This window comes from Solea solea, chromosome 14, assembly GCF_958295425.1.
Source record: "Solea solea chromosome 14, fSolSol10.1, whole genome shotgun sequence".
Classification (NCBI taxonomy): Eukaryota; Metazoa; Chordata; class Actinopteri; order Pleuronectiformes; family Soleidae; genus Solea; species Solea solea.
The window spans coordinates 10,522,313-10,547,912 of record NC_081147.1 but is presented as its reverse complement, the minus strand read 5'-3'; the positions used below and the strand labels follow the sequence as shown (position 1 = coordinate 10,547,912).

Genomic DNA, 25,600 nt, shown 5'->3' with positions numbered 1-25,600 from the left:
ATTAAAGCTCATGTACTAAATTATTCTCGTCTCCTACACTACAGTACACTGTGAGCTTGAGAACAATGAGAACACAGCTACTGGATAACGTCACCTTGAAAATAAACCGGTGCAGTTGCCTCCTGTGGCCATTAGATGGCAGTAGGTGACCAGGGTTCGGACACAGAGGAGTCAGAGCTGGAAGAAGCAGAGCCCAAAGAAGAAGGAGGAGGTCTGCTGTCATGGCGGCCAAGGTGAATGCTTGACATTTCCTTTTCGGCCGTTCTTTTTTTACTTTTGCTGCGGTTTGAATGTATGTTTTCAATGAATGAACACGCGTAACTGACCCGGGGTCTTTAATATAAAGCTGAACGGACTGTCACTTTCTTGTCATAGAAGCTGCTTCAATACAGCCTTGCTAACTGTGTGTCCACTGTGTTAGCCTCGCTGTTTAAAGCTAACGGCACTGCAGCGCGCGCTCTCTCTCTCTCTCCAACTAGGTTTATAGTTTTCTTTGCTTGTGTAACAGCAGGTATATGTTTTAGATGTTTTAGATGTTTCAGCTCTGGTCGTGTTAGTTATAACTGTTGTAACAGTTAAGGTTAGCCAAGCTGAACTAGTTACCCACAGCATCCTTGAGTTGTACTACAATACACATTGTCTGGACTGTCGGTGACTGACCCCGTCTGCTGTATGTGTGCATGTCAGTGGTGAAAAGTTACTCAAGCGCTGTTGTATGTACAATTCTGAAGTACATTTTACTCGCGTAACGTTATTACAGTCATTCAGTCACAAATTTATAATATTTGTCCCACAATGGTGAGATTTACAGTTAGCATTAAGGTAATATATAATAAACATGCATTTTCACATCTGTGATAGTACAATATTGACAATAAGGCTATAAAAGATAAAACATACAGTAGAATGTACATTATAGACATTAAGTTGCCAGAATATGGGCAGTATGGGCTTGATATTTACAGTATAAACAGGATTGAAAATGAGATGTTGTAAATAAAATGCAGTTTGCACCTTAACTACGTCTTACAAATCCTGCAAGTGAACCTGCTGCTACATTATACTACAGCACATATGTTAACGCCTGAAAAATTATTATTGTGCATCACTGATCCTCAACAACAAATCAGGTAACTGGTTTTAATTGTGTGGCTCTGCCCTGTTTTATTCTTAACTTTATGTGATATCACTACTTTGAATTTTTGATTATAGTGGATTCATGACTAAGTTAATAATGCACTTATCAGCCAAATACCAGTCTGTTATACACATGCGGCTGACAGGCATATAAATGTTAGAGTACAATTGGAAAGCAGCAACTTACAGTGTAATCTAACCTCACTGCAACCATAACATTGTGGTTTTGCTACCTCTAGTACAGTTGCTCTACATCCTTAAACACTGACACTGACTTAAGATACTTTTATGCCTGAGGTGAATGGACTTTTATTGTGCTCTAGGTGGTGATGGTGGCTGTCCCAACGGTGCTGGGAATAGCCTCCATCCGTGTGTACACGGTGAGCGATGCCCCCACTGATGATCTGCTCAAGAGAGAAAAGGTATGACTGTCCCACAGCATCTGCAGATCTGTTCTGATTAAACTCACTGTCATTCACTTAACTGTTGCCTCTGCCTGTGTCCTCAGCTGAACATCTACACTCCACAGTCAGCTCAGACTCTGTTTGTTCCTGAGAAGCCAGGTGTTATTGAGAGTGGGGTCACTACAGTGAGAGAGCGCATACTGCCGATTGCGGAGGCAGTAAAGGTATTTATATATTTTTTTCTTTGTACGTCTGCTGTTTTAAATCTAAAGGAATTGAAGTAAACATGACTCGGTTCAGCATTAACGCCCACTACGTTCACATCCTGTCTACCATATTTCACAATCGGATCAACAGTTTTACGGATGTTAATTAGTGTTATTGGAACAAAAGCTGACATGTGTCAAAAGACCTGTCATGCACCTTATTTCGTTCCCCTTTTTTGTGGTTAGAGAGCACAATCCCACGTGCTGCAAAAGCTCTTTGTAAATTTGCAAACAGCAAAGTTGAGGAGTCAGACAGGAAGTATCAGTTATACATTTTACTGAGAGGAGTTTTTGGCAGTTTGATAATGTGAGAGCTGTGGAGGGGACATTTCATGCTGACTCAGATATACATATATGTCAGTATCTTATTGTTATTCTCGGGTGTATCCATAGTATTTGGTAATGATTATAGGTCTGTTCTCTATTTCCTGCAGGGTGCCTGTGTCTCTGTGAAAAAAGGAAGTGTAAATCTATACTACACAGGACAGGGTGAGTCGCCAGTAGGTACCCTAATGTTTTATTTACATTTAAAGGCCAAATTTTTCCTCCATGAAACTCAACAACCAAAACTCCTTGTCTTCCCTTCAAAGTGTTGGGTAAAATGACAAAGTGGTGGCACTGCAGTAACAGTGTTCACATGCTGTATGTAAGTCCTGTCCCTGTGTTACTTGTTTCCTAGATGTATATTTCTACCTGAAAGATCCTCCTCCGGGATTTGTTCCCAGATTTGGTACCATCACCATGGCTGGCCTGCTTGGCATGTTCCTGGCTCGGAAAGGTAACTGTCACGTCATCACACACTTTAAGACACTATCAAGACAGTTATTATGACCCCTCCAAAATGTTCAATTTAGCATTGTTTGTGGAATAACAAACTGTGTATTGCCCATATTTTCAGTTTTAATGACTACATTCTGATAATACATACTTTTTATTTGTGGTATCTGAAGAGTGTTTTTTTTTTTTACTGTACAGTTATGCTCTTCAGGAGTTAGCTGTAGGCAACTGGACTTAGTTGAGTTTAGTTGAAAGACATTTGACCTCTCATCCAAGAGGCGTCTTCAGTTTTGACTTAACTGGTGGAAAAATCCAGGTATTAGGCCTCTGAGTCGTTGTGTGAAACAATGCAGGTCATTCACCCCCTGACCCAGTTTCAGGTGAAGTTAGGGTCACCGGGGAGACACAGTCGGCTGTTGTGAGTGTTGGAGTTCACCTTTGTTTTTCTGTGTGTGAATGTTGATTCTTACTGGAAGAGAGCTCAGGACAGCATTGTAGGTGGTTGATAGTTTGTCTCTGTTGAATTATATTTTTTCCTCTTCTTTCAAACCATTTGTTCATTCTCATCATCAGTACAAAATAGTACCTTACATGTTGCACACACAATTTGGCCAATGCCCACTGAGTATTGAGGCTCTGATGCCCACTTCTATGTAAAACAACAATCATGTTGACCTTTGTTTCTTTCCCATGACAATTGTTTTATTGCAGACAGAGAAATAATGAATAGTTTTTCAGGACTTTGCACCACCAGAAATCTAAATTGTAAATATGTAGTACTTGTTTTAAATATGTAGTAGTTGTTTCAGCATATTTTGTAAAGCACAACATTTCTGCAACACCGTTGTAGAATTGAAGGCAACTCGTTGCTGCTATACAGTTGATAACATTGTCACTGCTGTGTGGAAATGTAGCAGCTGTGCATAACAAATGAAGTATAACATTGTTGTCATGTTTTAGAGGTCTGGAAAAAAAATTATGTAAACCCCTCCATAACCCATTTTGTAACCCAATCACTGTATATTTAACTAATTCTTATTAAAGAGCCCATGGTTAAAACGGGTAATCAGCATTATCATTAGAGCTGAAACGATTAATCGATTACTAAATTAATATTACTTAATACTATTTTGATAATCGATTAATCGGTTCAAAGCTTTTTTCATGATTAAAACACGATTTACGATTGTTTAAGCTTCTTAAATGTGAGTATTTTTTAATTTATTTGCTCTGGATAACAAAGAAATCATTAAAAGTTAATCATTTTGGTTTGTGGACAAAACAAGACGTTTGAGAACATAATCATTTCCAGGTTTGACGAACACTGCTCAACATTTTTTAAGGTTTTTCATATATGTTATGGACCAAACAATTAATCGAGAAAATAATTGACGGATTAATCGATTATGAAAATAATCGTTAGTTGCAGCTCTAATTATCATACCCACACAGAGAAAAACAAGATGCCAGTTTTCAGTTTCACGATTTACACTTTTTGTCTCTTCTCATTGCGCAACCTAATTTTAGGTTCTCGCTTCAAGAGGTTTGCCATTCCACTGGGCCTAATGAGTGCAGGAGCTTCAGTATGTTACCCAGCTCAAGCAGTGGCTGTGATTAAGGTGACTACTTTTTCACTACCAGATACAAACCTCATTATTTTCCGATCTTAACGCTGTAATTGTATTTTGTGCTCTTAAGGTGACAGGTAGAAAGGTGTATGCCACAGGGCAGTGGTGCAGCGTTGTTGTGTCCTCACTTTTCACCCCCAAACCTCAGGAGCCGGATGCCAAAGAGATGACTGCCTCACAACCACAGGTTAACAGCCACATTGATCATGTTTTTTTTAATGATCACCTTGTACTGATTCAACCAACTAGCTAATATAAGATGTTGTGTAAAGCTCTTCCACCATCTAGGACAAAGGCCCTTGAGCATCAGCAGTAATGCCAACAAATGGTGCAAAATTGTGAATAATTCTGAGTTGTAATTTTAATGCATCCCCTCTTTTCACATTGAGCACAATGCAATCAAATCAGCGAAGGACCAAAAAATAGAACAGCATCATGGGAAAATAACAGATAGTCAACATCTATTGATTATGAGCTGGTGCTCATTTTACTGTAATAAAAACAAGGACAGAAATAACCAGGTACAACCTCTACTGAAGAAGAGAGGAGAGTAAACTTTACTTGTACAATTACAATACAATATAGCACTGTGGGATGTTTTTTCGGACATCATTTGTTTGCTAACAGTCCCAGCTGTGAACATGTTGCTTCATTTATTTGAATGTACATGTACAACATGCGTTTTGGTTGGTGATGTCTGAAGGGAATTGACCCTAGTTTAAAGAAATGAGCCACATTATCGCTCTGTGAAATCATCAGTTATGTGAAACCTACATTTGCTGGGGTGCAGATGCATTAAGAGAAAAACAGCAGCTTACCCCATGTACCGGTAACTCTACCCACTGACTTATTTTCCATTTCATAAATGACTTTGTTAAAAATTCCCTTCTATCTCTCAGACGTTCATATTTCCTTCCCAGCACTTTGCTTTTGATCCGTTTGTTGTTACTGGCATTTGCTCTCTGTGCCTCATCATGAAATCAAAACTTATGCTGTGTTATGCATGTTGTCAGTCGGCTGCTGGGTCCAGTCTAGAGTGTGCAGTGATTGAGGCCCCGGAGGTCAGCTCACTCCAAAGTGGTACAATCCCAGAAAGGGAGGGGGAAGCAGCCATGTCTGTTCCTGTGTCTGATGAGCCCGCTGCTGCTGTCATAACAAAAGAGGCATCATCTGTAACTCTCACTGAGAGCTCCCCTGACCAGACCCCCACAGAGTCCAACACAGGTATTGATATTGATCTCTGTCAGCTCATTTCTCCATCTTCATCTCCATCTCTGTTTCACACACGGTCACTCAGACTCTTCTGCTGATATTTCCTCTGTAGTACAGTCAGTGGCAGCAGGACCAGAAACTGCCCCTCCCCTGGAGGAACTGCCTGCCCCTATTGAAAACAAGGAGCCCTCTGACACAAAACAAGCCCCAGAGAATGTCTCAAATGAAGGAAGCCCGGTAGAATCCACATCAAGCCCAGGACCAGAGTCGGTAGAGGCTGCTCCCGTCCAGTCCACTGAAGTTCAGTCCGATCTGTCCACTGAAGAACCGTCTGTCCCTGAGACATCACACGAGCCAGCAGGTACTAGAAATATTCGGCCACCCAGTGTCAGAGAGCAGAGAATGATCCCAGCTTCTTTGGAAAATCACTGTTGTTACTGAACTACTCACATACAGTTACACTGAATGTGGGCTATTTTTGCACAGCAGCCATTTTTTTTATGTTATAGCACGAAAAGCACAGGTGTTTCTGATCACAATAAGGCTAACTGTAACTCGGCCATTAGTGTGATCATTTCCATCTGTGACCTGTCAAAATGGTGGACATGTAAAGGGGCCCATTATTCAAAAACATTTTTATTAATTATTATCTTTCATGGCACTTTAGCAGAATTGATGAGTACAATAAATTCATTTGTTGTAACACACCAAATGTTAACAGCGTCACTCTTAATATAATTAGTCTGAAGTGACAATAGCTTTTATAAACACCACATATTCACATCCCTCCTACAGACCCTGTTTTGTATTTGAAATTCTCCTTAGTGCCAGCCGTTGAATCGGCCAAGCCTGAATCCACTTCTCTAGCAGAGTTAGCTGACCAGCCTCCCATTGCTGCTGTGGACGAAACCCCTACTTCAACCTTAACAACAACACCACCGCCAGCACCAGCAGCAGCACCAGCAGCAGCACCAGCGGCAACAGCATCTGCTCCTGAACAGCCTGCAGCAGAAAACAGCAAAGGTATGATGAGAAACTGCTGCGCAGACACCACTGCTATAGTTTGATTTTTACGTACACAAACTCACACATGCAGCACTATATTGTGGGGGTTAGGTTTCCAGACCATATATATATATATACTAATATATATATATGTATATATATATACTAATATATATATATATATATATATATATATATATATATATGTGTGTGTGTGTGTGTGTATATATATATATGTATGTGTGTATATATTTATGTATGTATATATGTATATATGTGTATATATATGTATGTATGTGTATATATATATATGTATGTGTATATATATGTGTGTGTGTGTGTGTATATATATATATATATTTAATATGTAGTTCCGCCTTTTGCAACTATAGCAGCTTTCACACTTTTTGGAAGACTTTCCACAGTGTTTCTATGGGAATTTGTGCCGGTTATTAGAGTAAAGCAGTGGTTCTCGAACTTTTCTGTTGGGCCTCGTCTCACAAAATTGTAACAATGTGTCAAGTATATCATTTATTGGAAGAAACATCAATATTAGAACAAACTTTTCACTTTTCCTGCAATAATTGGCTTTGCAAATAACTTTTAAATGTTTGCTTGAGTAATACAAATAACCACAATATCACTTCCTGAGAAAGCAATTTTCAAAAAAAAATATGAAATGTGCAATTATAACTATAACAACGTAAAAAAAACTTTGAATAAAAACATTTTGATTCGTCTTGGGTTTTGGTAGTCGTGAATCATTCGTGAATTACTTCGGCTGTCGTTGGCTTGTTGTTGGTTTCCGAAACATTGCAAAGTTTTCTTTTTGCCCCTGTCAGAAACTTCTCCATTATCCAAACCTTGTCACCAGTGTAGATTTTGTTGTGGTACGTCACAAAAATGAGTCCGGGTTACCGCAAGACCAAAAGTTTCACCTGCTAAACTTTAGTTAGGACTTAAAAAAAACAAACAAAAAAAACTGAACTCACGCCCCCCTGTAAAGTCTCCACGGCCACCCAGGGGGGCTGGCCCCTCAATTTGAGAAAGGCTGGAGTAGAGTATCATTAGCGGAGCATATTAGGTCTGTCAAATTATTTTTTTTAAAAAGGAACTAGTGATAAGATGCATGTTTTTACATGGGCATAAGATGGCGGGAGCAGAGGCTTTTCCCACAAACCCCCTAGTTGTGAGCTCCTTGTCACACTCTTATTTTTTATTTTATTTCATGCCATCATTAACAACAAGCTCTTTAGAGTAACAGTCGGCTAATACCAGCACCCTCCCAACACTTAATGAGTTTCAAATCACACCATCCGAGATGCAAAAATGTGTGTGCTGAGCGCCCTAACATAGCTCCTTACCAAATCTTCTCTGATTACCATTGTTCTCCCTGTGCAAGCATGAAATTAGAGCCGTCTCGCTCCCTCTCTACAAACATGTCTTGATAGTCTTTATCATGACTGGATCCTGTCTGTCAGGACTCATGTCTGTGGCTCTGTCTCTTCTTCACCGACAAACGGCAAAGTGTCTCACACATTAGTGTCCACACTATGTCTTTCATTCAGCACACACATGTTTGTGTGTGAAAGTGTGCACCTGTCTCATCACCATCATCCTCTGACCTGAGAACCTGTTTTGGCACATTTCCTTCAGTTTTTCTTTCTCTGCCGGTTTCAGTTTCCCAGCTTTTCTGTTTCCCCAAACACATTTACAATTTCAAATCTGTTGCAGCAATTAACACATTGATTTTGACAATTCTAAGTAATTAATACTTTCTGAAAATGTCCCAAAATTAGCCAGAAAGGTTAATTTGTATACAGTATGTAGTCCCTGGGAAGACAGTGATAAAAGTACCAACAGTTGTGGTAAAAGAAGAGAAACACACAAACTAGTCAGTCTTTCTGTTTTGTAACTGTATTACACTGAATGATCGACTCTCAAAATTATAGCAGAATGGTGTCTGTACTGTACTGTGGATTAAACAGCATCCATATAAATTGCTATATATTTATAGATTGTAACTGGGGAATAATAACCCTGTACTCCAAAACCGGTATGTATTTATTTACTGATGTTTCATATAAGTAGTTTATGAGTATTCAGGGAGAGAAGATTGTTTGGGAACAGAGACACCATAAAGAAACTGTTCGTAGGGTTAAATATTTAATGATCTCAATGTTATCTCTGCATGTAAATTAGGTTTTAATAATCAATAAGGCTTTCACTTTATCTACTCTATTATGATGTATATGAAATTAAAGAAAATATACTGTCATTTTTATTTTTGGAGTGAGATTAATCAGTCCTTTGCATTTATTTATTTTATTAAGCTTCTCTAACCTGTGTTGCAAGACAAATTCCATGTGTCTTCAGTTAAGTTGAATCAAAGTATTTTAATTTAATATTTGTATTTGACAAGAACAGGATGTTGCCAGGACTCTGTGGCTTTCCTTTTATTTTTAAAACCTTTTTTGTAATCTAGTAACCGATGTTCATTCACTGATGCAATATAGACATAATATTATAATTCTGTTTTGCATTTCTCCTTTTTGCCCTCCAGGGGGCTCTGATTCTAAAACAGACCCGTCTCTGATGGACTTTGGCCAGTCCAACCCCGAGGATGAAGACCTGTACAGCACACGCAGCTGAGACATCACAGTTGTCCTCGGGAAGACACATCATTCCCTCACTACTATCACATCCACACTGACAAACACTCTCTGTCATTAGGCAGTGTAACTTGACATTTTGTAAGCATAGTTAGGAAATCTTTCATCAATATTTCCATTCTCAGTTTTTCTGCCTACATAATTTATATTTCGACAGACAACAGCCAAATTGCAAATTGCAACACTCGTTTTTTTGTGGAAGGACCGAAATGTAGGGGGGAAAATATCCACCCACAACTGTTTACCAGTGTTTTAGTTAACAGATGGCAGATTGTGAACAGTTTTCTCGTGATTTAAAAAAAAACAAAAAAAAATAGTGGTTGTTGTGCTACAGCCTTTTTTCAGTCATGAGCGCACGGTGCTGCTTTTATTTATTGTAATTTAGCCCGCTGCTTTGGTAAGCTGAATATCTGCACATGTGATGGGAATGACTACAAGATGTGTTACATTGTCTTCACTTGTAATTTTGGGGAGTCAAAATAAATCTATATTTTTCTGGGAATTCATGTTGTTGTGTCTAGTACAAGTCGTTTGTCCTGGAATGGTGTTTACTACATGGGATGAATAAAGTAAAGGGAATTCACCTGATTACAATATAGACTCCCACAGCAAAGGTTGAAATAATAAATAATGTAGAGATTTAAGGGTTATTTTCTTAATTGCTAAATGAGAAAATCAAACTTTACACATAATTATTGTACATTATTTTTATAGTCAGCTGTTTGTCCTTGTGTGACCACGATCACACTGAACTGATGAACATTGTTCTCACTACATCTGCTAAAAATGCAGCATCTTAAAACTGTGAAGATGTTTGTGCTGACATTAATACGTACTGTGCCAACATATGGTTTCACTAGAGTCTTCAGCCTGGTTCTGGACTCGTGTTTGGCTTTTTACAAGTTAAACCGAGGCAGAAATTGACCGATATACATGAGAACTGCTTCCAACTGTCCAAATGCTTGTAAAATCCAATCCCTAGTGAGGCAGTCATCCTTTTGTGAAACAAAAAGTTTTTTATTTCTGTGAGATACAGTTTGTGCCGGGGGACTGAACTATCTGTTAACATCTTTATAGATGCTTTACTGCTCCTCAGAGGAACCAGAGCTCCCTGGACCTCATAAACTCTCCATGAGGCTGACCAGAGTCATGACCCTGTGGACTGTGTGTGTGTGTGTGTGTGTGTGCCCACATGTGTGTAAGAGAAAAACAGAGGAATATGTCCGATCAATTTGGCTTCTTTTCTTTTTTTCATCGTCCTTCCTGTTGTTGACGGAGAACACACATATGGGAACGAGGCCCCCTGTGGCATCAGAGCCACTCTTTGCGCTGCTGCGTGTGAGTTGGGGTATTTGTGGGATTGTGCGACTGCTGTTCTGGGGAAAAAAAAAAAAAAAAAAAGGATAACTGTGCTTGAACCACATGAATCCAACAAAAATGTTGCTAAGAATGTGTGGAACATTCTGTTTTGGTTTATAAAAAGAACACCAAATAATGTTTGTTTTTATCTGTATTTGCACACACACACAGTTAATGAAGTGCATTTATCAAATTCTTTTTACACACAGTAGTAAACACACACACAAACCAGACACAGGAGCAGTGGGCAGTAATTATCTGGACCTCAGCCCTTGTGCTGGGATTTGACCTGGCAACCCTTTGGTTCCAAGCCCTATTCCCTTAACCTCCCATGTGCTGGGAGGACATCTTGTTGCTATAAGCTGGGGGAAAGTGTTTGAGGGAAGCTGTAACACTAAGTATAGCCTCATCTCACCTCTCTCAGGGGTCCCCTCCACATATGGGGGCTTCTTCCCACACAAGCAGCAGCTATGGCAATGTCCTGAGAACTAATGGGGAACGTATGTAAGAGTGGACTCTGTCATGTAGTCCAGAAGTCTCTCAGATTTATTTTTTTCTTGTCCAGCAGAGAGGAAGTGAGGCTCACAACCCTGACCTCCCACCTTTCACCTCCAAGAGCCAGATTTTCCACACTGGACCTTGTGAGGGATTATGGTTTGCGGTACTTATCTTCCCAGGGTCCGCCTAGTGTACAAGACCCCTGCTGTCAAATAAACACATAGCACATTTATCAGCAAAAAAATTATAAACACAACTGTTATGTAAGCAATTTAAGGGTGTTTGTGAATATTGCATATGTTTCCTCGAACACAGCTTCCTCTGTATTTCTGTGGGGGCGTGTTCGCAGTAAGAAAGCATGTTTTTGTTCGGCTTCCTGTGTCTGTAGATAAAATCACATGCTGGCAGTTGTCAGCAGAAATAAAGTGGAAATAATGCACGCTTCCAATCAGTCGCTGTATGTGCTGTCCATGGAAAAAAATTATAATTAGTCAGTTTCGCATACAACTGGTATATAGGATGTTCACATTTGGAGTGTGTCAACATCCACATTCATATAATTAGATTTTGCTAATGAATGCAGAGAAAAGAAAACATGCTTTCCGACAATCTGCTTTCGCAAAGACTTTAAATATTGTGCTTTTATTCCCGAAAAAAAGCCTCTCTGTTGTGTTGCTCCCCTTATCTGCTGCCTCTATACAGACACACACTCCCACACATGCTCTAACTGTTAATCACTGAGCCGCTCAGTTTGTGCAACACGCACGCCTCGCTACACCCATGAGAGATTTTGAATTCGGCAGCAGAACAATGTGAAACAAATGACGTGCTCCACAAGCCAATTTGATTGATTGAGAGTGGGATAAAGTGAGATTCCAAATGTTGACAGAGGTCAAAGGAGGGCAAACAGAAGCAACTCTGAGATAAAACAAGTGAAAGTGAGATAATGTCACTGTATGAGGAGAAAACACACAGATTAAAATCAATCCGCTGTATCACAGAGGATTAAAGAGGTGGTTGCAGATATAATTGGCTCCCTCAGGCCTACTTAGATAAAAGCACTGACTGCATATAATCACAACTAGGTTATATACATTTGTTGAGTAAAAGCAGTAACAAGACATTGCATCAAGTAAATGTCTTATATTAAAGATAAGGTCTGTATGTATGGAAAAGCTAGTGAGAGGCTACCGTACGTCCCGTCCAATCAGCTCACTCATCAAAGGTCCACCACCAAAACAAACACATTTTTGTCTGGAGCAGAAATATTGCTATTTTTCTGGGACTTGCATACTAATGTGTGGAGGTCATCTCGACTTCAGTGGTCAATGAATCTCCTGATTGTTGTGAAGACTACGAGATACACAAGATTTTTAGACATTTTTATTTTCTTGGCCCATATATTTTGACTTTTTTTTCTTCCATTGGATAAAATAAAACTGTTCAATGCTAAAAATACTTAAAAAAACAAAAGCTTGACTTCAGCAAACACCAGTTTGCTGTTTGAACACCAATGGTCTGTCTATCCAATCTGCATTTAATATGTGCACTGTGGTGCAATTATAGTGCAGTATTTACAATAAAAACAATTATTACAACCACGCCTAAGGGAAAACCTGATTGCAACACATACAAAAAAAAAACATTTTAAAGGTTTATTTAAAACAAACAAAAAAACAAGGACAACATTTTCTGCTGGTAGTCTGACTGTGAGTGGGTCAAAGGAAGTCCCCTGCAGCTGGGTCGATCAGGTCGCTTATACTGGAACCTCCTGTGCAGGACCAATCAGCTCCCAGGATCCACACACACACACACACACACACACACACACGTGTGGTAAACAAGCATGCACACCTGCAACCCATCATACCCTCAACACACAATAAAGAAAAATATAAATGTTTTACTGACATAGCAACATTCATTAAGTTTCTGAGCACAAATATGCACGATTTGCAATAGGTCAAGCCAATAAGTACATAATTAACATAGTAATAGTGAGACTGAAGATCATAACAACATATCATAACACAACAACCAAGCATGTCAGGGAACTATGGTGGTGTTCTCATATCAAACAGGATGTCATTCTTCTTCGTGCTGGTATGTGTAATATATACTATATAAGTGCTGTGCAGGACAGCAAGGCCCTCACCTTTACAACATAGAAGGCGAAAACAATGTTTTATTATTACACACACACAGTAAAAGTCAAAGGGAAACACTCAACGCGTGAAGGCAGAGACATGATCGTTTTTTACTGTCATCATCTATTTCTGTTTGACAGCAAGAATTTCTGGTTTTAGTTGGTGCCTGTCATGACTAAGGCATCTTGGTTCCCTTTCTGTGTGTTTGAGAACAACTGTGCATACCCAGCATACCATCAGAAGAACACAATATTAATGAAGTTTCCATTTTGGAAAGCACACTTTATAACAGTTCTGAAACATACAGTACATCCCCTACTTCTCCTGTTTAAAAGGGGGATGGTGGTGGTGGTGGTGGTGGTGGTGGTGGTGGGGGGGGGGGGGGTGGGTCTTCAATACCTCCCATTTTCTGTCTCGCCTTCATCTGTCATCCTCACTGTCAGTGTTCCCACGGCTATTAGAACATGTCACATCCTGATAGATACTCAATGGAGCAGACTGTGCTGCACATACACACACACACACACACACATACACACACACACACGTGCAAACTCTCATGCACAAAGCGTTGGTGCCCAGTATACGCATGTCGGGCTGAGATGTACTGAGGCAGATGCACGTGTACACACGGGGAGCGATGCACGCTCACACAGTTGATCAAAGTAGCTGTGATGTAATCAGTCTCAGAGCTTTGCACACATCCCTCATTAACTTCCACCAGGGGCTTTAATGAAAAACCACTGGAGGGGATCTCCTCTTTTCTCTTCGTCTTTCCTTCTCATCTTCTCGTTCACTCCCTGCAGTATCTGCTTGTCCTCCTCCTCATTCATCTTCAAACCGAACCCCCCCCAACCCCCAACCCCCACTCCTCCCTCTGCCCCAGTGGCTGCCTTGACTTCCACTGAGACAAAGTAAATATTTCCCATGGCTTATCTGACCGCGGGTAGGACGAATATGACACAAAGTGCAGGGCCTCAGCTAATTAACGCACAGCCACCATTCCTTGGGTCAGAGGCCCCAATGGAAACATGCAGTGCTTTAAGTTTGTCACCTCAAACAAACAGTGTCCTATTCTTTTGTGAAAGTATGACATGTTCTTTTATGTTTGCAGTCCCCTCAGAGGGATCTCTAACTGTAATACACATCTTGACTTGATTTTTGTAGGTTTGGTCTCTTCTGGAAAAGACACTTAGCGGGGGGGGGGGGGGGAGAAAAGAGGAATGAACAAGAACAACTTTCAGTCTCTCTCTGCAGGCTGGCTTCTTTCCAGGTAAGTCCAACCCCTTGGTCATGATGAAGGTGTGACGTGTTGCAGCTCCCTTCTTGTGCAATGAGGCTCATGAGGGCTATAAGACCCCCATTCTCATCTGGTTTCTCAGAGCCTCCGCTCTGTTTTCTCTAAACACACACTCACTCCCTCACTCGCACAAAAACAAAGGGGTATGAAATGGTCCGGGATATTCAGCTGTGCAGATTTCATGTAGAGGGATCAAGGCGAAATTTTCAAGACATGGACTTTAGCCAAAAGAAGCACTAAAAAAACGCTCAGACTGGACGTTCAATAACTCCAGGTAAGATTCATTCCTTAAATAAATAGGATTTATTGGTTTAACCTTGATAGTAGTGTTATTACCAGTCTTTTTTTCAATTCGAAAAAGTTGTGTAAGGATGAGATTTTCTTTGTATTACTGATTGCCAGCTTCTAATTCTTTTTTTCTTGTAGTTCTTTGCTCCTTTTAATGATGTTTCTCTCTGATGCCCCGGACTGTAATGGGATCATTTTCAATGACCTGTATATTGATTAAAATGAAACCTTTTTCATTTTCATTTTCAACATTCATATCATGAATGTTCCAAAATGGATCTCAGTCATTAATAATCCTAAATGAGATATTTACTAAAAACCTACTCATGTGCACGTCATTACTTCAAGAATGGTGTAATGTATTATTGCTGTGATTAGTTATCAAAGATGGCCGTTAATAAACACTTGAGCTAACAGACTGTGGTGTAGGAAAACGTTTTCTTTGCCCATAAAAGGCTGATGAATTTTAAGTGCTCTCCTGTTTTGCTTTATTTCTAGCTGACCTTGGACAACTCAAAGGAGGGAAGTCAAATTGTGTGACGTAAGGATACACCCAGCACCATAATGGAAGTCCCAGATGACCTCTCTATTTTCAACGCCACCTCCTTCCCTTATTTTACAACAGAGACCCATCTGAACACCTCTGTGGCCCCCACTGATCCCTGCAGGGACTGGACCCCCGTGCCCATGACCACAGTCATCCCCACTATATACAGCATCATCTGTGTGCTGGGAACTGTGGCCAACGCCCTGGCTGTATCCGTGTTGGCCCATGCCAGTGCCTCAAGGAGGACTGTCGCTAACACGTTCATGCTGAACCTGTGTGTGTCTGACCTGCTATTCCTGCTGTCTCTCCCACTTTGGGCCGTCTACTACTCCCGCGGTTACGACTGGCCCTTTGGCCGAGTGGCCTGCAAAATGTGCGGGCTGCTCCACAACCTCAACCTCTACGCGTCCATCTTCTTCATCACATCCATGAGCATAGACCGCTACCTGGCTATCGTGCACCCGTTCCGCTCCCAGAGTGCACGGGACCCTAAACGTGCCCGGCTCACATGCATCCTGGTGTGGTTTCTGGCCTGTGTTTGCTCCGTCCCCACACTGGCTCTGAGGGACACGCACTACCTTGAAGCGTTGGCTGTGGAGGCCTGTGTGATTTTATATCCCACTCACAAATGGTATCTCACCCTGGTCTGGATGAAGATCATTCTGGCCTTTCTCCTTCCACTGCTTGTCATCTCCTGTTGCTACTGTGCTATCGGTAGAAATTTGCTGGGTGATACGGGACTGATGAGAGTGCACACTGTGTCACACCCTCCCAACATGTCGTCTTTCAAATCAACACTGCAGCCCCAGGAGAGCTGCAGTAAACCAGAGAGACCCCCGACCCCACATGTTAGCCAAAGCTTCAGTGGAGGTAGACCTTTGGAGGGCAGGGGGTTGGAGCGTGTTTTAAGGACAGTAGCTGCTGTTGTCTTGGCCTTTTTCCTCTGCTGGTTCCCCTTTCACTGTGTGACCTTCATAGATTTGCTGCAGAGCAAGGGCTTGTTGGACAGCTGCTGGGTGAATTGGACCATCCACAACCTCACCCCTCTCACCCTCTGTCTGGGCTTCTCCAACTCTGCCATCAACCCTGTGGTCTATTGCTTTATTGGGAACCATTTCCGGGGCCGCCTTGGGGGCCTCTGCAAAGACCTGTGCGCTTGTTTGAAGGCCCGTGGGGAAGATCACAGCCAGAAGAGAGGCTCCTTTAGCACCAGACTGAGCTCCTTCTCTCGAAAACTCAGTGACCTGAAAGACCTGGCAATTGTGGAGCCCACCAGTCCTGCATAGTCAGACCCCCAGGGGCAAGACTTACACTGGCTTCACACCCCGAAGAATGAATGTCAAATGACTGCTGAAGTCCAATAAGCATGGGTGTTTGAGACAGAGCTAGTGCTGTGACTGACTGAGTGGAATTCCAGCTGAGCTAAACTCTACCTTACAAAACTAGAAAACAACATGTCAAGAAAAAAGGTTCAACGTTTAAAGGCAGATTATTTCACACTGTTAGACTTCTAAACATTGTGCCTTTTTGTCTACACGTTGTGAAAACAACAGGTCACACGTAGCGATGAATTGTACTGCACTCAGCCTCATAGAGCTTTGTTGGGTTTCAGCCCAGTGTTCAGCCGTCCAGCCATCAGCTTTACATTTCTGCAGCAGGCACACAATTCTACTAAAAAGCTATAGATCCACTCTATCAACACCAAACAGCAGTTAGTGATAATAGCGAGTGAACCTTGCAGCCAGATATAGTTCCCTCAGGAGTTGTTTGAGACCAAGGACATAAATAACTTAATACCACTACTACTACTTATAGTTAATGTTGTGAAAAACATGCTTCAGAGGTTTTTAATCCATAAATAAGCAACTGTTTGCTAACAAGAGACCCATAATAACCTCTGTTCAGAGATGATGGTACTCAGTAATGTTTTTATAAATGGTTTCCACTGACCTCAACAGATAAAATATAAATGAAATCAAACAGAAATAAAAGAGTGATGTAGGTTTGAGGTTACTTTATGGAAACTGACACCTAAGCTGATGGTGGACAGTTTGTTTGTGGCACTGATTTAGCTGCTTTAATGTAAGTAAATGATCTAACTCTATTTCAAATATAGAAACAGTGTGGGAACGAGTGAGTAAAAGTTTGCAGATATATCTAGCTTTCATGCTTTTCATCGATTTGTAGAGTCTAGTCTTTGAAACCAAAGCGTATGCGACAAACAAATGTTAAACATTCAGATTCTGCTCTTACCTCAGTTTGGACTAAATGTGTATTTAGTGCTTTGCAGGATGTGGGACAGACGATGAATTAGATAAAGCTTTTCTCAGATGTTTATTAACCAATCTTTATGTCACTTATAGGACCAACATGTAATCATGTAACTTGTATAACTTTCTGTATTATCCTCTAAATAACGAAGAATAAATAAAAATCATGGCATTCCTTTGACTCAATTAAGAAATAAAGCAAATAAATATTTATCTAAAAAAGAAAACGGAAGCAAATTCTTTGTTTGATTTTCTCTTTTATTTTCCTTTAATTGCTGAATCATTTTGTCCACACATGCACTGATTTTGTGAAACTCAGTTTCCTACAATTGTTGGTTCTTTCCCCCAATTTTATATCCTCCAACAGCTGGGACTGAGCTTCTCCCGCTTGGGAATGTAAGTGCTGGGATTACTAACGGCCTGGCAGATGGACATTCGCCCCCCTTTTTTCCTCCTGTCCCTGAATGCCTCACATGGATTCTGAACTTATCGAGGCCAGATATCATAATCTCATACTAATGTCCCTATGAAGCATTCCAGTCAGACCTCTCGTGTTGGTAGAAGGAGCCATGCAGCTAATCAATGATGTATCTCTGTCTGCTATTTGTGTCCAGTATGGATCCACAACATTCTGCATTGACCCTGGACTGGCTCTGCGAGCTGAGAGCCGATGGAGTGCAGTGTAATTCTGTTTTGCACTAAAGTGGTCCATGAAATGATCACACACGCACACACAAGTGGCTAAAGTGGCCACGGCTGTGCATGCTCTTCATTATTGTCAAAACTGTGAAGTGGTTTTGTTTTTGTTTGTTTTCCATTTCACACTTATAACCAAGATAGGCAGGCATTTACTGAAGATGATCGCACCGGTTCCTCCCATGTTTAATGTCTATATCAGTTGCCACTGGAGGGCGCTACAGTGCCATCGAAGCAGTCAATAAGATGCTCCTGGCTGCTTAACCAGACAGATCCCCCAAGTCCCACTGCTCATGATCCCTATGAGCCGAGGGAAAAATGGCTCTGACACAGACTGATGACTCATGCAGGCTGCAGTTCTGAATGTACAAGAGACATCCTCAACGAAAGCTTCATTAACAAGAGCCACGATCTCACAGATAATACCGACACGGTGGAATGGTTGGTTCACCTTTCATAGCTGTCTTTTGTAGCACAAAGTGATGGCCAGTGGTCATGACCATGGTCTAAATAAAGAGCACTGAGAGCCAGAATAATAGCCTTCACATCCCAACAGGAGCTTAAAATAACAGACCGGAGCTGTCACCTTGGTGAAACCTGCATAACATGGTGCTGCAGCAAATATTCCGTATTTTTAATCACCAGATCCTTAATGAGACACAACAGAAGTGACAGGACAGATTGCAGGATGAGTTTGTTGCTGATCCACAGTATGTTCGTGCACACAGAACCCGTCAGCTGACGCCTCGCTGCTCCACTGAGCAGGTGTGAGTGTCCTTGACACATGTTTAATAAAAGACAGACCAGTGATGCGACCGAGAACATGTATACTGCAGTGTGAGCGTGTCATGAGAAAATAGAACCTGAGCGGAGAGAGGAGAAGCTTATTTTTCTCAAAATAGGTGAGAGACAGTGTCTTCCTATATGGCATCCAGTCATTTCAAACCACCGTGTTAACACGTACATCAATAAATGACATATTATAAGATAAGGACACAATATTAGATACTCAGTTGAAAGTATTTGAAAATGATCATTATTTGCTGTTTTGCGTGTCATCTCTTATATGGCTTCATTTGAATAAATGTTCTTGGTTATTAAGTTGACTTGACACTACACCACACACCCCATCCTATTTGCATAAGAAAGTTTTGTTTTGCTGGTAAAACCTCTGCACTTTAATTGTGGAAGAATGTTAAATGTATAGTAGAATTTTGTACGTTTGCACCAGTGAATCTCCCGTGAATTGCAGTATAAACAGATTTATGCAAACACTTCTGAATAAGACAAAACCCCCACATAAGCACACTATACATTTTTCTGTGTATAAAGGCGTGCACAACTATTTTTTTTTAAATCCCGCTCTTGTGCTTTCTATTGTTAGGGAAATGTTCCGTTAGGCTCTTTGATGTTATTTCCTGTTGAAAAAAATACAATCATTTCCTGAAAGATACCCACATGTTATGTGTGCACATGTGAACGTCTCACAGAGAAGGAGGAAGGCTTCAAGCACCAAGTCAGTAAAGGTTAGAGGTTAGGCAGAGCTGCATCAGGACTCAGCGAGACAGTAGAACAGTCCGTGAACTCACCTGCCAAAGCCCAGGCTCCCACCAAGACATTTGGAACAGCGAGAAGCAAATACCCAATGAAAGGCTGGACAGCTGTCTTACCTGTGCTCCCACTATACACAGCGACAAGCGAAGGGCTCTGCCTGCTGTGAAAAGTTGAAAACGAGAGAGAGAGAGGGTGAGGGAAGAGTTAGAACTTGGGGGCACAAGCGAAAAAAGAGAAGAATTGGAGTGGAGCTGTGATGGAGAACCTGCCTGTCTACCACGGACCCATCGGTAAAGAAGAAGGGGAGAGGCGTCTGGCCAAGGATGGACGGGATGGCTGCTACCTAGTGCGCAACAGTGACTCTGTGCCAGGTGTCTTCTGCCTGTGTGTGCTGTGAGTATAAACACAGACAATGCAATAGTCTCTCTTTGCCCCGCTTCTCTAAGCCATCACTGAAACCCCAATAATTGCATCAACACATATTCTGCTGCTGCAGAGATTATTGATCTGCTCACACAGGGATAAACAAAGCACCTGATTATTAAGTTAAACAACAAAAGAGTACGCTGGCCTTTTTGTAAAAATGAGTTGAATGAGTCCCCACAGGGGAGATAATGGTGACAGTAAGAACCAACGTATTTCATTAGAAGTCTAACTCTAAATTGTCCTCGTGTGTTTCTCTCCTTTTGTGTGTGTCTGTGCAGGTGCAAGGGCTATGCCTACACATACAGGCTCCACAAGGATGACGCAGGCTCATGGGCTGCAGAAGTAAGACATGTCTTCCTCCGTCTATCTTAAGTTCCTTGTTTTTGCGGTCACCGTGACAGAGCAGCTGCACACCAGACTCACTGTGTTTGGTGTTTATTAGCTCCAGAAGTTGTTTTAATGAGGCAAACTGAAAATTTGATGTTTCGCTTTCCTTTTCCTTCAATGAGTGACAGCACTGAGAAAATGACTGCGCCACTTTTCCTTTAGCGAAACTCCAGCACGCTTCCCCCCCCCCCCCCCCCAACCCCAACTCAAATTTAAAACACCGCGGTATCAGCATATACTCCCAGAGATGGGAAACACAGAACAGCATTTGACAGCATTTCTGATGGGATATGTAATTGAGCACTGAGGGCTGGCAAACACCCAGAGATGTGGATGTATAGAGACATCTGAAGGCTACGTCTCTCTCTGACAACTGAGATACATGCTGTTGTAACTACATTTTACCCCCACTCATTTTTACTGACAACATCAAGCGAACAGACAGGGGGAGAAGACTTGAATTACATGGATTCCACTACAAGCTCAATAACAGCTTTACATTATTCATGCGCAATATCAGTCACTTTAATGAAAATATTGTTCGGAACAGAGGTAACACTTGTGGCCGGAGACGGAAACATCCAAAGTGCTTTGCTGTGGGAAGTGCTCTCCACTGATTAAATGATTTGAAAATGCATTCAAACAAGATTTTCCACCATTTGCTTTCCCAGTGATTGATGGAAGAGAATGAAAACACATGCTGCCCTTTTAAAAGTCCTTACTTGACAAAATGATAACACTTTGAAAGTTTTCTTTTACTTTACCGAGAGATATTGAATATTAAAGTGAGCTTGGAGCAAAGTGGAACGACGGTAGTGTATGTGTCATCAGTTAGAAACAACGCAAATAAAACACCTGATTGAATTTAATTTCACTTAAAGATAAAAAATACTGACTTTGCTACAAAATGAGATTTTTGTTGTTGCTGAAACCACACAGGATTTCTATAAATAAATAATGTTTCTATGTCAATCTATCACATATGGACATGAGTGTTTATATCAAATGTATATTTACATTTAATATAAATTTGTAAATAAATACATTTATTTAATATTTTGTAACAAAAGCCCAGGGGAATTAATGTTTTCAGGGGCAACTGCATCCTGGGTTTTCCAAATTTAGTGTTTGCTGTTAAAGCCCTTGGGTATATTTCCCATCTGGGTCTACAGCAGATTTTTTTTAACTTTCTTTTGCGTCATATGATTCATTGATATGTGCCCTGTTATACGCTTAAATACCAGCTCAGGGTGGATCAGCTATAAAGAAGAAAATAATAAGTGTGATTCATGCAGTGTCTGGCTCTACTTTTAGTGCATGTCATTTCTTCTATAAGTTGAGCTCATTTCAAGCATGGCTCTGTCCTGTCCACTTCATTCCCCGTGTAGGATTTGATGTTGAGATGGAGACAGCGATGCCGAATTGTCCTCTACCTTTTTTTTTTCTTTCTTTTCGCCCAAAAAAAATCCCCCTCTTCTTCCTCTCATGTTTCAGACCACTCCTGGTGTGCAGAAACGATATTTCCGGAAAATCAGGAACTTGATAGCAGCTTTCCATGAGCCCGCACAAGGAATTGTCATGCCCCTGCTCTACCCTGTCACTGCTCAGAGACGGGCACAGGCGCCCAGTAATAGCCTGTCTCCAACACACAGCAGCCCAAACGCTTGGCTCCAGCAGCAGCAGCAGACACAGCAGCAGCAGCCACAGCAGCAGCAGCCTCAGCAGCAGCAGCAGCCACAGCAGCAGCAGCAGCAGCAGCAGCAGCAGCAGCCTCAGCATCATCATCATGTGCAGCAGGCACATGCTTCTCGGGGACACAGAAACAAGAACAAGGAGATGCGGAAAGTTTTAGGTTAGGGGTAAACCCTTTGTCTCACCACTGACCAAAAACAAAGATCCTATATGAGGTCTTTACGTGATATATCTCACTGTCTGTGAAAAATTGTCTTTTTTCTCCCCTAATTATGTAGCTAAGTTTAAGTCATTTAGACTCCAGCACTGACTCTGATCTGAAGATCTCTGGCTCCTTCTCTTTTCTGCATATGCAGCACAGAAAAGCACCTCATAACTTTCTGAGATGTGAAATATTCAGCTGCTCCAACATTAATATCCATTACTGCATACGCAAGCTGACAACAAATATTGTGCTCTGTTTTCTTAATGCAATTCAGTTGTGCAAAAAGGCAAAGAAAATAAATGATATTGGTTGAAATAAACTCCTTTAAATGAGGTCATGCATACGCAGCCATACACACTGAGCCACCGTGTGACATATAATGTGGAACAAAAATTCAATTTGACATATTGAAGTACTGATTTCCATGAAGAGAGTGCTGACTCCTTGAGAGGGGAGGGGGTGTCTGTCATTCATCTGATCGACATTACGGGCTCATGAAGAAAAAGAAAAAAGGAAAAAGAGGCAGAGAGATGGTAATAGAAGGAGAAAGATACAGAGAGAGGAAGAGAGTGAAGAGCATCCATTCAGCCCAGACCATTCTTCAGTGCAGCGGTCTCTTAGCAACCGGACCCTCCATCTTTTCACTACCAAGATGAGGTTGGACAGTATCTAGTGGAGCATATGGTTTAGAAGAGAAGTCACGTCGCAGGCTGATCGGGAAAGTGTGACCAAGGAACGTATATATCACCTGCTCACAGTCACAACATATGCATTGTGCGTCTCTGTCATCCTCAGCCCAGAAGAGAAACACAAACAATTAGTGGTGGGCAGATGGTGGAGTGACGGTGGAAGGGGGGGGCGAGTGGGTGGGGGGGGGATTGTGGGGGTAGGCAGACGGACGGGGAGGCGGATTAGTGGTAGCGAGATTAAGAATAAATAAATAAATAAAACACTTCTTTAGTTTTCTTTCAAAAACTTTTTTGGTGGGGAAAGCTTGGAAGAGGTTCACATGTAGTCTGATTGGCATTTCCTAATGAGAGGAGACAAGCTGTAGAGAACAGCAAAGCCAACTCCAGGTCCTGCCCCTTCTGCACTCACCACCCACTCGCTGAGCCTCAGCTGTCACATTTCTCTTTCCCTTCCACTGTGTTCCCCCCCCCCCCCCCCCCCCCCCTCCTCCTTTCGCTCTCCTCCCTCTTTTTCTTCCTCTTCTTCTCCGACAGACGCAGATTTCTCATGCATATCTCAGTTTGAGCCATAATGATGGGTGATAATGACGGCACAGATTTGAAAGTTACAAAGTCCCAGAAACAAGAACAAAGAGTGCACAACAAATGTGTGGAGAGAAGGCGCAGAGACAGATGAGACACACACAGAGAGAGAGAGAGAGAGAGAGACAGTGAGAGAGACAGTGAGGAGGCAGAGAGAGAAATAATAAGCGACAGTGGCTATGAAATCCCAGGGAACAATCTGGTAATTCACACATAATAACTTTAATCAGCATTGTAACCCAATAAAGTCAGATTTTTCAGCGAGAATATTTACTATAGCCATGTATAATTCTTTGCAAAAATGTAACTGTTTTTCTATTGATTAACAATACTGACACTTACTTATGAACAACAGAATTTCCAGTTGAGCACTTTTTTCAGTGTGAAAGCACTGGCTATGTACATTCTTGATTTTAGTATACACACTCATACAAACTACTGTTGGAGCACACCAGAGGTGGAAAACCACACGAGGTTTCCTTCTCTAAAGGGGAGTGTCAGAGTCGACAAGGCCTCTCTTACACAATATGTAAACGACAGTATTTCCGAGGTAAACCATGTAGGAACTCAAATGGCAACCGGAGAGCTCTTGGTTTGAGTCATGAAGAGGATTTTTCACTAGCAATCCTAAAAGTCTTTACCTCTACAGTTCAGTGAGCTTGAACAGTTCAAAAATGATGAACAGTGTTGAGACAGCAAATGACAGACACAGTCAGTCAGTAAGTCAGTCAGTGAGTCCTAGGCCAGTTGGGATACAAAAAAAGCAAAGCCACAGTCAAACCACACTGCTTGTGCCACTGTTAGAAATTGGAGAAACTGGACAGTAATAATAAAATACCATCATTTTGTCACAATTAAAGGCATTTGGAATCATTTTTTTTCCCCCCAATCTCTCTTCTTGTTCTTCTTTGTCGTCGTCTTCTTTTCATACAGTATAGAAACAGTAGAACAAATCAGAGTAGAGTAGAAACGGGCAGTCTTTGGTGGGGTGAGGGGCTGCTCGTGTGTCTCTGTTACCTGCCCCCCACCTCGCTTAGTGTCATGAAGTGGATGTTGGAGGGGCAGTCGGACAGCTCCGGCTGCTGCTCTATAGGCAGGGAGTAGTAGCCGTCGTAACCCTGAACACGTCCCGCTGAAAGCAGCTGCTGCTTCTCCGCGTCGCTCCACACCCTGCTCCCTGCATCTCCCAAATCCACCCTCTTCTTCTCCTTCTCCCATGCCCCCTCCACTGCTCTCTTCCTCGCCTCCTCCTTCACCCGTGCCCTCTCCTCCTCCTCGTTTCCACCGTAGCGCACGCACAGACACAGTGCCCCCTGCTGGAGAGTGATATCAGCGAATCGCCGAGTCCTGCCGCTCACCGTGGCACTCATCTGCGACACGCTCACGTTTACGCCGTTCTCGAGGACACGGCCACCGACCCCCAACCCCAGGGCGAGGTCGTCTTCGATGGGCCGGGACTGGAGGAAGTGGTGGGTGTCGCAGCCTTGCACAGTGAAGCTCAGCCCGCTCAGGTGGACAGCACCGTTTAAAATGGCTGCCACGCGGCGGCTGTCCTCGCTGGCGACACCAATGACTTCCGCACTGACTCGGCTGTGGGAGACGGCAAAACGGATACTGGGGCCCAGCAGAGAAGGTCTGGAACCGAAGGGGGGAGGACGCGTCGGTCTGTGGCACGTGGAGCCGACGGGCTCGGACACCAGAGGTAACCTGTCCAGAGAGATGAAGCTCCTCAGCTGCCGCCGCAGCTCACACTGGATCCCCAGAGTCACCTGAGACAAACACATAATCAGGCGATTAACAAAACAAAAAGGTAAGTGGTCTGATCAAGGACACGCCGGGAATCAAACCTACGACCTTCA

The 25,600-nt window shown here is 42.0% G+C and overlaps 4 protein-coding genes across 4 annotated transcripts in view; 3 read left to right on the top strand and 1 right to left on the bottom strand.

The window, feature by feature from the left end:
- The first annotated feature begins 98 nt into the window (after positions 1 to 98).
- On the top strand, positions 99 to 9,607 carry apool (apolipoprotein O-like). The gene is made up of 11 exons (XM_058650667.1): positions 99 to 233; positions 1,461 to 1,559; positions 1,646 to 1,765; positions 2,242 to 2,296; positions 2,487 to 2,585; positions 4,112 to 4,203; positions 4,283 to 4,399; positions 5,226 to 5,436; positions 5,537 to 5,785; positions 6,250 to 6,447; positions 8,993 to 9,607. The coding sequence occupies exons 1-11, from the start codon at positions 222 to 224 to the stop codon at positions 9,079 to 9,081; spliced, it is 1,341 nt and encodes a 446-aa protein (XP_058506650.1). The 5' UTR covers positions 99 to 221; the 3' UTR covers positions 9,082 to 9,607.
- Positions 9,608 to 14,469: 4,862 nt separating this feature from the next.
- agtr2 (angiotensin II receptor, type 2) lies at positions 14,470 to 17,708 on the top strand. The gene is made up of 2 exons (XM_058649926.1): positions 14,470 to 14,679; positions 15,192 to 17,708. Exon 2 carries the CDS (start codon positions 15,258 to 15,260, stop codon positions 16,524 to 16,526), a length of 1,269 nt encoding a protein of 422 aa, XP_058505909.1. The 5' UTR covers positions 14,470 to 14,679; positions 15,192 to 15,257; the 3' UTR covers positions 16,527 to 17,708.
- Positions 17,709 to 17,836: 128 nt separating this feature from the next.
- Positions 17,837 to 22,775, top strand: sh2d1ab (SH2 domain containing 1A duplicate b). Its single transcript, XM_058650189.1, has 3 exons — positions 17,837 to 20,153; positions 20,465 to 20,528; positions 22,068 to 22,775. Exons 1-3 carry the CDS (start codon positions 20,017 to 20,019, stop codon positions 22,428 to 22,430), a joined length of 564 nt encoding a protein of 187 aa, XP_058506172.1. The 5' UTR covers positions 17,837 to 20,016; the 3' UTR covers positions 22,431 to 22,775.
- A 1,169-nt stretch (positions 22,776 to 23,944) lies between these two features.
- tenm1 (teneurin transmembrane protein 1) overlaps positions 23,945 to 25,600 on the bottom strand; it is a 172,656-nt gene continuing 171,000 nt past the window's right edge. Inside the window, exon 38 of the mRNA XM_058649610.1 lies at positions 23,945 to 25,510. Coding sequence (XP_058505593.1) covers positions 24,755 to 25,510 — 756 coding nt within the window. The 3' untranslated portion in view covers positions 23,945 to 24,754. The remainder of the gene's footprint in view (positions 25,511 to 25,600) is intronic.

What these genes read in the sequence shown, in the direction of transcription:
- apool (XM_058650667.1), top strand. An exon ending in CGATTGCGGAGGCAGTAAAG is followed by an intron (nt 1,766 to 2,241) that starts GTATTTATATAT and finishes TATTTCCTGCAG; the next exon opens with GGTGCCTGTGTCTCTGTGAA. An exon ending in CATGTTCCTGGCTCGGAAAG is followed by an intron (nt 2,586 to 4,111) that starts GTAACTGTCACG and finishes ACCTAATTTTAG; the next exon opens with GTTCTCGCTTCAAGAGGTTT.
- agtr2 (XM_058649926.1), top strand. Translation starts at nt 15,258, where the DNA reads ATGGAAGTCCCAGATGACCTCTCTATTTTCAACGCCACCTCCTTCCCT.
- sh2d1ab (XM_058650189.1), top strand. Translation starts at nt 20,017, where the DNA reads ATGGAGAACCTGCCTGTCTACCACGGACCCATCGGTAAAGAAGAAGGG. An exon ending in GTCTTCTGCCTGTGTGTGCT is followed by an intron (nt 20,154 to 20,464) that starts GTGAGTATAAAC and finishes GTGTCTGTGCAG; the next exon opens with GTGCAAGGGCTATGCCTACA. An exon ending in CAGGCTCATGGGCTGCAGAA is followed by an intron (nt 20,529 to 22,067) that starts GTAAGACATGTC and finishes CTCATGTTTCAG; the next exon opens with ACCACTCCTGGTGTGCAGAA.